We start from the raw sequence: 12,054 nt of genomic DNA, 5'->3' as shown, positions 1-12,054 counted from the left end.
TTTCAAGTTATGTTTGCCTTCGTATCCTTTTAATAGAGAGTTATGTGTAAAAGAAGGCTGAGAAAAGCTTGAAAGAAAATAGATCATTGATTTTAAGAATCATCATAGTCGACTGATGTTTAAACGGAAAACGTTCCATGATCGAACAAGTGATCGAACACTTGTTGATCGAACAGATTATCGATAATCCAAGTGTTACAAAAATGAAACTTCAGTCATTGATGATCGAACAAATTATCGATAAATGGATGATGGATAAGGTTATCGATAAACAAAGTGTTATAGAATAGAATTTTAAGTAATGATTTTCCGAACACATTATCGATAAACAAATAATAGATAACCTTATCGATAAACAATAAGCAAAAGTATATTCGGAGAAAACACATGCTATGTAGGTTGATCGAATAGGTGATCGATTAATGAGTGATCGATAAAGTTATCGATAAAGTAAAACAAGGAGATTTAATCCTGTAAATTCAAAGAACTGATTTATCGATCACGTTACGTGAAAAACAGGGTAGACATGTAAGAGCAATGATCGATCATATTATCGATAAATGACTGATCGATGAGGTAATCGATAAATGGAGACTAAAGCAAAACATAGAATGAGTAGAACGCATTACCATTTATCTGTCTTCTCATCGATAATCTATTTATCGATCATGCTATCGATAAATGCCTATTTATCCATAACGTTAACTTTGTTTATCGATCAAGTGATCGATAAATACATCTATCCATAATGTTATCCGAAAACCATTTATCCAATAGGTTATAAAACCTCAATAATGCATATGAAGATAAAAGAGAAGAATTAAAGAGATAGTACCAGGAACTCGATAAAATGATCGAATATGTAGTTGCTTGATCAGGCTCGAGTAACATCTGATAATGGCTTTTCATTTCTTCATTTCTTCTAGTGCTTTTACTCAATAACATGTTTGAGTAGTATGTTGCTTGAGAACTTAATCGTTCAGTGTAGAACTTCTGGTCTTTGCCTCAATAAATTCGAAGTCTGATTCCAGCAAAACGAAGGTCAACTTTGGTGATCATAAATCTTCCAATTCAACTCCAAATTTTGCAAATGACCTATCCCCAGAAAGCTCTTTGAGTCTACTTTCTAATGCAACAAGAATCACCCCAAAATTCGTTGTGGTTGCAAAGTTATCTTCATCACAATGACTGAAGGTCGGAATCAAGGCGTTAATCCTTACTGCAATGTTTCGAGCAACATATCTCCCTCATATGAAACTCTTTGAAGTTGATTTTGGTGTCCATGAACCGTGTTCTGAGTCTAGTTTCATATGAATCAAGTTTCACCTCAAACGGATTTGTGGTTTGAGAGATATTGAAGAAATACCGAACCTATGTCAGAGCTGAACGAAGAACAGAGCATAACAGAGGATGCATTTTATCGATAACTTGATCGATAAATGGATGATCGATCAAGTGATCGATAATTGCCCATGAAAATCACCTCTGAAGCTTATTTTCCATGTTTATATGAAGGGTGACTCAATATATGATGGTATAACTTCCCGGTTGTATATTTTAGCTTCCGACTGAGCCATCCAAACTTCTGATTGAGTATAGCAACATTTAACATCAAATCTATGAACTTGAATCTTGATATTTTCATTTGATCTTGCAAGTTCTTCTTTTCTCAATCTCTCTTCTTCTTCTTCCTCTTGATCATTCTCCATAACTCAAAGTGCAACATAATAACTCCTTTCTTTTCTTGAGGAAACTACACAAGATATTAAGTATGATAGTTAGTCAAAATATGAGATAAATAATTTATGTAAACTTTTTGCTCTATTATTTGACATCATCAAAACTAATCATATCTAACATTCTCCCCCTTTTTGATGATGGCAAATCCTTTGTGAAAAATATGGATGATATGAAATCAAATCAGATGCAACATATTTTTCATGCCTATCTCTCCCCCTATTTGACATCAGCAAAAAGTTTAAACGACATAGCTCCTGTGTGGGGGGTAATCTTTCCCCCTATATCATTCTCGTCTCTCAGTGCGCACAAACCATGTAATGCATCAATATTCATAAATTATAAAGGAGAGGGTTTAGAAATGCTCATTTGAATTCGGCAAGTTGATAAATTGATTCATGAAGTCCATTGCCAGGCATAATGCTCATTCGTATTGGCATTGGTGATTATGCTTTGAAGGTTGATGCCAATAATCTTTCTATCTTCAATCACTTTCTCTTTTCTCCATATCTTGATTGCGCATTAAATTATCAATCCTCAAATTGGATAATTTATTCTGTAGTCCAGTGAGGAGTTTCTTTCATAGCATAAATTCTCCTGTTAAGAATTCAACAACTTCTTGCAAGGAGAATAGTTAGTACAATCAAATATCAAATGTATACATAATCCTTTCTATAAATTGTTTTCGAATTGGATCATGAAAGGAAAATGTGAAAGCAACTCATCATCAAAACTAATCAATTGACAGTGAATGCAGATGAGTATACTATTTTGACGAAGGAGATGAGCTTATAAGATACATGTGAATGTGAAGTTCCCCTTTAATCAGAAAATTGATAGGGTGGAGACTAAGGATGATCGAATAAGAATAGTTGAAACACAATGCATAATTATAGATCACGTTAAAGCAATTGATCGAATATGTTATGAATAATTTTTGTAGTGAGAAGTCATACCTGTCTAAGTTGATCGATCATGTGATCGATTAACAGTTATTCGATCAATTAATCGATAATTCTTACCAAATTGAGTGATTGTCTCAAATCCTTGTTGCTCCTGATCGATGTGTTGATCGATAATTGACTTATCGATAAGCTTATCGATAATTCTCCCTCCAATTTCGTTCTTTCGCCTTACATACTTCATTTATCGATCAGGTGATCGATAAATTAACCTTTCCTTGTAGCATGATTATCGATGTCTTCATCGATCATTCCATACTCTGTTCATCTCTGTTTTTCAACGTCAAAACAGAGCTTTCCATTCCCAATTCTCTTCTGAAGTATTTGGACTTCTGCTGGTCGAGAGGCTTTGTGAAAATGTCTGCTATTTGATATTCAGTAGGAATGAGTTCTACTTCTACATCTTTCTTTTGAACATGGTCCCGAATGAAGTGATATCGAACATCAATATGCTTGGTTCGGGTATGATTGACTGGATTCTTAAACAGGCTGATTGTGCTTGTGTTGTCACACAGGATTGGGATTTCCTTCAACTTGATTCCCAAATCTTGTAATTATTGTTTTAACCATAAAATCTGAGCACAATAGCTGGCAGTGGCAATGTATTCTGATTCTGTAGAAGATATGGCCACAGTGTTTTGTTTCTCACTAGACCACGAACAAGACAGCCTCCTAGGAATTGGCATTGTCCACTGGTGCTTTTTCTGTCTGTTTTGTATCCTCCGTGATCAGCATCTGAGTATCCTATTAGATATTCTGCGCCTTTCTTTGGATACTAGATTCCCAAACTTTGTGTACCGACAAGATATCTGAGGATTCTCTTGACGGCTTCTTCATATGATTGCTTGGGAGCTAATTGATCTCTGGCACACATTCCTACGCTAAACTGAATGTCTGGTCTGCTTGCCGTGAGGTAGAGTAGTGATCCAATCATCCCTCTATATTTAGTCAAGTTCACATCCTTGCCATTCTCGTCCACGTCCAATGATATGGTTGAGCTCATAGGTGTATTTGCACTCTTGGCTTGCTCCAAACCATATTTCTTTAGAAGTTCTCTGAGATACTTTGTTTGAGATATGAAGATCCCATTCTTCCTCTGTTTGATTTGCAACCCGAGGAAGAAATTCAATTCTCCCATATTGACATCTCCATCAAGAGAATTTTATCTTATAATTCTTTAGGATACCTACAACACAAATATTAGTTCTTCGGTACCCAACTTCTCTTGGGTCCACACCATGTTAGCTACAATGACTCTCATGCTCTTATATGGATTAAACCATATGATTTCTGAGCAAGGAAGGTATCAAAAGATTTTTATAACTAAAAGATCATCAATCATAAATTCTTTTGAAATCAGATTTGATCAGATCAACTTTATGAAAAACTAATAGCTTGCGTGAAAACAGGTTAGCCATGAATGATCATGAATTTGAAAACGATGATTTATTCAAATCATGAGCGTTATGTAAAAATATGCACATGAAGCTAGAAGATAAATAATGCTTCCTTTGAAATAAGGTTTTTAACGCACTTGTTTAAAACATGAATGTTGAAAACAAAGTTTTTAAAAAAAACTTGTTAAAAGCAAATACTTTTGTTCAAAAAAAATGTGGAAGTCAACAAATTGAGGGAAAATATCATATAGCTTCAATTTGTAAGATCAGATCGGATAACATGTCAAACAACAATATTAACACATTAGAGAGTTTTTCTGAGAGTAAAAGTCATATGGATAAGATGTTAGCCGAAAGGCTTTTCACGATGGAGGTTCAAAGACTTTGCTCACACTCAAATACTGGATTTTTGAATAATGAAGTACATTAACTCATTAGTCCAGATGACTAGCAGGTTAAATAGATTCCAGAAGCTATACGAGTCATTCCATTGAAATGGTTAATCACATAATCGTGCTTGGAATAACTCAGTCAATAAGGATAAACACATTAAGCATAAGGCTTTGACGTATTGGAATCTTTTTGTAAAGATAGACTTGAAACTCATATGGATGGTTAACTTGTTAGACTGAAGGTCTAACTTGTTGAAAAATAGGATTTAGGAGTTCAAGTATAGGATAGCACATTAAAAGAATTAACACGTTAGAGATGGAGAAAACTCTGTTAGAAGGATTTGAAGCATTTCTGACTTTTAGCACTCAAAATATTAACTTCCAATTTTGAAAATCATTTGAATGCAAAACAAAAATGAATATCTTTGAAATCATTTGTATGCACTTTCACAATGAGTTTTAAAAAATTTGGATTGTGCATTTGAAAATACAAACACATAGAAAACTATGCACAATTCTATTTTCGGTCCATTTAGCAATCGGAAAATAATTTGAAGATCATAAAAGATTGATTGCTAATGGAATGCAACAAGGAACAAGCATTCATTACCCAAATATGAATTTCATATCAGCACAGTAAAGGGTAAAGATTAGATATCACCATATTTTCTCTTGTCCTTGTGACAGCTTGCTTGATTTTGATGGATTAGCATTGATTTTTCTTCTTTCCACGTTCAGCACCAAAAACCATACCAGATCAGCTTTCTCAAGATTTGTTCATCAATTCCTTTGTGGTCACAATCTTGAGGAAAGGCTTTCTCCCTTCTTCCTTAGGTACTTGGAGGATTGCTTTTGCATACCCAATGCATTTTTCTGTGAGGTTGAGACTTTTGATTCCTCGCTTGGGTGCTTGCAATATTCTCTCATAAAATGTAGACTCAAGAAGTCTTCTGCTTAATGCTTGAGAGATCCTCCGTTTCTTGTTCTCCTCAAGGTAATCGAATTTTACACTGTGGTAGTCCATCCTTGAGGCGCAACGTACTCCTTTGGCTTGTATCCATTGCTTCCTATGATTGGACTTTGTAGTTCCAGCAATGGGTGCTCTAAGAGTTCTCATATTGATCATGTGAGTAGCTCTCTTAGGCACTTTCTTCTTCTTTGGGCCAATATGTCCGTTCTTAGAAATATCCTGCAAAATTAAAATACTAGAAGGACATTTTGGTACCCATTTTGCTTTGGGTCCTTGAGTGTTAGCATTGGACTTTACTTGTCCTTTGGGAACCCAAACAAATTTATTTCTCACATTAGGATTTCTTCTAAAATAGCATGCGTGAGAAATGTGACCTGATTTACCACAATAATTGCAAATAACAGAATGATATCCATTATGAGATTTTATGCAAATATTGCGTTGGTCAAAAGAATGCAATCTTAAATGATTTCTCTTTGTAAGTTCTTTCTTCCCAGTAAATTTTCCAGCATGATTAAAAACATTTTTACTTTTGAAAACAGAATCAATGACTGGTTGATCAACAGTTTTATGCAAACTTTCAAAATCATTTTTCACAAGTAATGTACGAGAAGAATTGGGACCGTTTACCTTAAGTGCATCTTGAGCTCCAAATAATGATTCATCATATTCGTCCATACTGAGCTCTTCTTGATGCTCATCTTCCTCTTGTTCTTCTGTGTTGACAGACTTATGGAAGTATTGTGTGATTTCACCTTCTTCGATCTCGACTTCCATTTGTTCACTGAGAGTGGATGATTGTGTATCCCTTTTTTGATCGGTCTCAAGTGAACTGTCTTCACATTTAGCTTCAACACAAGTGTTAGAAGTATAACAAGAGTCAAGAGTATCTAAAATATTCTTGGCAGTAGAGCAAGATCTGATTTTCTCATAATCAGTTTCAGTTAAAGCACTATACAGAATTTTCATTGCTTGAATGTTCAAAGAAAACATTTTCTTTTCTTTTTCGGTCCAATCCTTTCTTCGTTTAAAAACAAAATCATTTGTAAAAACATATCTCATATCAAAATCAATAGTTTTCAAAAATCGTATCATACGAGCTTTCCAAACCAAAAATCAATATCTTTGAGAAATGGTGGAATTGTATAATCAAAACCTTCAAAATCAGCCATGATCTTTGCACTTGAGATCGTTAGATCCTTTAAACAAGTGACCTGCTCTGATACCAAATGTTAGAATGGCTGAACACCCAAGAGGGGGGTGAATTGGGTGTTGATTAAAATTAAAAATCTTTTCGCAATGTAATGAAATTCATAAGAAATTCTGAGTATAAAAACAATGAATCGAGATAAGTATAATCACAGTAGTAAAATGGTTTAGCTGGAAATATAAGAAGGTAAGGGAAGAGAAGATGCAAACTGTGATTTATCCTGGTTCGGTCCTCACTGACCTACGTCCAGTCCCCAGGCTCCCCCTGAGATTTTCAATCGACTATCTCCCTCAAGTTTAACACGGGTACTTGAGAACCACTACAATCACAAGTTTGATCCGGGCACTTGTGACGCCACTTACAATTCTTAGACTAACCAGTCTAATTCAACAACAACCTCACACCGAGGTAATACTCCCCCTTACTCACCGTAAGGATACAATCTAATAATGATAATGAAGATTGAATATTTCTTCTCTCAAAGAAGTGATAGATGAATCTTAAGCACGTTTGGGAAACTCTCCTCTCTATCTTACGGATACATATGTTTTCGTCTATGGAGCACAGAGACAGGGAGTTTTCTCTCGGAGCTCTAAATGAGAATATATTGATTCGGCATTTTAGCATTTGATGTTGTAAGCTCAGACTCTTCTCCTTTTTTGTTTTGAATGCTCTTCTATTTATAGATGATGTTGGGTACTTGACCGTTGAGCATTTTCTTCCCGTTTGGCTTGAAGAATATGACCGTTGAAACTAGCCGTTGGAAGCTTCTGACGAAAGTCGATTCTTCACATCATAAATTCGTTGTGGCTCTTTACCTGAAATAATCTTCCTCAATCAAGTGATAAGTATCTGATAATCTTAGAAACAATAAGTTGGAAAACATGGAATCAATCATCAGATATTCAGATATTCAGAAGTAAGATGAACTTACTTGATCGATGTCTTGATCGATAAAGCTTTGATCGATTATATTATCGATTAATTACATGAAGAAAAGATATAGCAGATAGATGCAATTATCGAATAGATTATGGATCATATGATGATCGAACAAATGATCGATAAATGATGAAGCATGAATACAGTGACCCAAAAATGATTTATGCAAGAATAAACCTTTTCAAGTTATGTTTGCCTTCGTATCCTTTTAATAGAGAGTTATGTGTAAAAGAAGGCTGAAAAAAGCTTGAAAGAAAATAGATCATTGATTTTAAGAATCATCATAGTCGACTGATGTTTAAACGGAAAACGTTCCAAGATCGAACAAGTGATCGAACACTGTTGATCGAACAATTATCGATAATCCAAGTGTTACAAAAATGAAACTTCAGTCATTGATGATCGAACGCATTATCGATAAATGGATGATGGATAAGGTTATCGATAAACAAAGTGTTATAGAATAGAATTTTAAGTAACGATTTTCTGAACACATTATCGATAAACAAATAATAGATAACCTTATCGATAAACAATAAGCAAAAGTATATTCGGAGAAAACACATGCTATGTAGGTTGATCGAATAGGTGATCGATTAATGAGTGATCAATAAAGTTATCGATAAAGTAAAACAAGGAGATTTAATCCTGTAAATTCAAAGAACTGATTTATCGATCACGTTACGTGAAAAACAGGGTAGACATGTAAGAGCAATGATCGATCATATTATCGATAAATGACTGATCGATGAGGTAATCGATAAATGGAGACTGAAGCAAAGCATAGAATGAGTAGAACGCATTACCATTTATCTGTCTTCTCATCGATAATCTATTTATCGATCATGCTATCGATAAATGCCTATTTATCCATAACGTTAACTTTGTTTATCGATCAAGTGATCGATAAATACATCTATCCATAATGTTATCTGAAAACCATTTATCCAATAGGTTATAAAACCTCAATAATGCATATGAAGATAAAAGAGAAAAATTAAAGAGATAGTACCAGGAACTCGATAAAATGATCGAATATGTAGTTGCTTGATCAGGCTCGAGTAACATCTGATAATGGCTTTTCATTTCCTCATTTCTTCTAGTGCTTTTACTCAATAACATGTTTGAGTAGTATGTTGCTTGAGAACTTAATCGTTCAGTGTAGAACTTCTGGTTTTTGCCTCAATAAATTCGAAGTCTGATTCCAGCAAAACGAAGGTCAACTTTGGGTGATCATAAATCTTCCAATTCAACTCCAAATTTTACAAATGACCTATCCCCAGAAAGCTATTTGAGTCTACTTTCTAATGCAACAAGAATCACCCCAAAATTCGTTGTGGTTGCAAAGTTATCTTCATCACAATGACTGAAGGTCGGAATCAAGGCGTTGATCCTTACTGCAATGTTTCGAACCGCATATCTCCCTCATATGAAACTCTTTGAAGTTGATTTTGGTGTCCATGAACCGTGTTCTGAGTCTAGTTTCATATGAATCAAGTTTCCTCAAACGGATTTGTGGTTTAGGAGATATTGAAGAAATACCGAACCTATGTCAGAGCTGAACGAAGAACAGAGCATAACAGAGGATGCATTTTATCGATAACTTGATCGATAAATGGATGATCGATCAAGTGATCGATAATTGCCCATGAAAATCACCTCTGAAGCTTATTTTCCATGTTTATATGAAGGGTGACTCAATATATGATGGTATAACTTCCCGGTTGTATATTTTAGCTTCCGACTGAGCCATCCAAACTTCTGATTGAGCATAGCAACATTTAACATCAAATCTATGAACTTGAATCTTGATATTTTCATTTGATCTTGCAAGTTCTTCTTTTCTCAATCTCTCTTCTTCTTCTTCCTCTTGATCATTTTCACAACTCAAAGTTCAACATAATAACTCCTTTCTTTTCTTGAGGAAACTACATAGGATATTAAGTATGATAGTTAGTCAAAATATGAGATAAATAATTTATGTAAACTTTTTGCTCTATTATTTGACATCATCAAAACTAATCATATCTAACACTACATACATTCTCTGTATCATTTATTGATTCAAATTTGAATTGTGATTCTTCTATTATCAGTGATGATTTTCTTGGGGAAAGGTTTTCTGTTGATATTTTAGATTGCCCTAGTATCACATCCAGTAATATGGCAATTAGGAATAAGAATATCCCTAAATATTTAAAGGCCAAAAATGACAAGGAGAAATAGAAGAATTTTGGTGGAAAATAATTATTATAATTTTCCAAACCAATTATGAAAATTTTGACTAATTAAGGAAAATTGGTCAAGAATAATTATGGAAAAATAATTCTGAGTCTCAAAAAGTTAAGGAAAAATAAGGAAAATGTTCCTTGGGAATTATATGGGATTATAACATTTGTTTTATGACCAATTTGCCCCTAGAGAGATTACAAAGGAATTTAAGGGCAATTTAAGCCAATTTAAGGTCTTTATTTGGAAAATTCCAAATAAATATATTTAAGGGGGATAAAATCCCAAGAAAATTCCTATGATATTCCAAGGAATTATAAGAGATTATGAAATTAAAATAAGACCCTCAAGTGTCCAAGATTTTTCTCAATTCCTCAGAAAAGTGGAAAAATCACTAAAGAGAAGGAAATTAGTTTTCCATTTTATTTAATTATTGGAAAATTTAATTTGAGACGAAGAGGGCAATTTGGGAAGACAAAAATGAGAAGAATAATTTATGGATCTAATAGAAAATAATTACAAGGGCTAGAGTACTGTAATTATAGAAAAGAAATTAAACCCGGAGTAAAAGTGCACCAATAAAGCAAGACTAGAGTCTTACAATTCAAATGGTTCACACTTAGCCATGTGTCAAGCCTCTAATGGATGGTAATTAAAGCTTTCCAAGTGTCAAGCCACCAATGGAGAGGATCTTGACTTTGGAATTTAATTACATTATGGTTTAAGTTAATGAAGAGAGAGGTTTAAGACTAATTAGGTACTTGACACTTGGCTCCTCATTAATGATGGTTGGTGGGATATTTTGGTGCATTGAATGAGCTTCTCCTCCCCCTAATCTGATCCATATTTCGTGCAAGGCATGAAGAGAGAGAAAAAGAGAGAGTTCAAAGGAAAACCAAGAGAAAGGCATCAACTTTGGTAATTCAATCAAGGATTCAAGGTGAGTTCTTAGTTCTAGATGTGTTCTTGCCTTGTTTTCCTTCTCTTTTATAGCTGAAAAATCTGTCCCCTCTCTCTCTAATGGTTGGCTAAACTGAATAATAAAAGGGAAAGGGAGTTTTGTTCATCACACTTGCTAAGACACAACAACACTAGTTAGATCCTAGTGTTTGCAAGTGATTATAATTGGTTTTGAAGCATTTTTCATGGTTATTTCCTTGAGTGTTATTTTTGGCCAAAGCAAGATCTCAATCCTAGGATATGTTTTTCAAATTTTTAAGGCTTCCTTTGTGTTCAAAATGAAGAATAGTGTAGGGTAAACCTAAAGAACAAGTGTTGGAAGCCATAGAAGCAAAGTTGCAATTTTTGAGTTTTAAACCCTAAGGGTTCAACCAAGCTGAAACTGGAAGAGGAAAATTTATTTTGCTAAATCCAAGTAGATATTTGGAATCTACATGAAAAATCATGTAGGATTGAGTCAAGAGGGAATTTTTAGGGTTTATAGAAACCAACACTAAAAATTCAAGAACAAAGATAGAAGCTTTAAAGGGCTTAGGAGTTACTTGAGTTATGCTATTGATTTTATGAGGAATGGTTGATGATTATTGCTACCCTTTTTATGGATTTCCATGTTAGGGTTTGGTACTTTTGGAAGCAAGAAGGAACAACAAGAAAAACAAAAAGCATTGGATTAAGGTAGTTGGATCTAATTAGCCATTAACGTTAATTTTGCATTGTTATTTATGGCATGTATGCTTGCTATTATATGGTTGAACTATGATGTTGTGATATGGTTGCTCCTTGCATTTGTTGCCATGGCCTTGCATGTTGAGGTTGCCTATTTATAAAAGATTAGTTCTCCTATGATAGCTAATGTTGAAATGCTTTATAATGATGCATGTTAATGTTTGGTTGATTGATCTTGCTATTGGGATTTCTTAAAATCTCATCCCCCAAATATAATCTAACATTTTAGGATGTGAAACTACTATGAGAAAGCTACATATTGGAGGCTAAAGTATGGTGTTTTGCCATAAAATTCGTGGACCCTTTTTGGTTATGTATATATTAAGCTAACAGTGCTGTAAGCACACTAACGCTGCCATGTTCACGTGACTTTTCGATTATTCTCCTGAAGGCATTTAATCACGAAATTTGATATGATTATAGATAATGTCCTGAGCTTCAATTTGATAGCTAATACATTAAAAATAGCCAAGTATACTAATTTTAATGATTTTTCAAAGTTAAAGGTCAGAATCTGGGAAAAAGGGTT

The 12,054-nt window shown here is 34.1% G+C and overlaps 1 protein-coding gene across 1 annotated transcript; it reads right to left on the bottom strand.

Annotated features, from left to right (window-relative positions):
• Positions 1-3,474: 3,474 nt before the first annotated feature.
• On the bottom strand, positions 3,475-3,837 carry LOC114760267 (uncharacterized mitochondrial protein AtMg00810-like). Its single transcript, XM_028949528.1, has one exon. The coding sequence runs from the start codon at positions 3,835-3,837 to the stop codon at positions 3,475-3,477; it is 363 nt and encodes a 120-aa protein (XP_028805361.1).
• Positions 3,838-12,054: the final 8,217 nt, after the last annotated feature.

The sequence above is a fragment of the Neltuma alba genome, unplaced genomic scaffold, assembly GCF_004799145.2.
Source record: "Neltuma alba isolate B1F8T4 unplaced genomic scaffold, ASM479914v2 tig00010960_pilon, whole genome shotgun sequence".
Classification (NCBI taxonomy): domain Eukaryota; kingdom Viridiplantae; phylum Streptophyta; class Magnoliopsida; order Fabales; family Fabaceae; genus Neltuma; species Neltuma alba.
The sequence above is the reverse complement of the archived record's forward strand: the minus strand, read 5'-3'. Positions and strand labels throughout refer to the sequence as shown.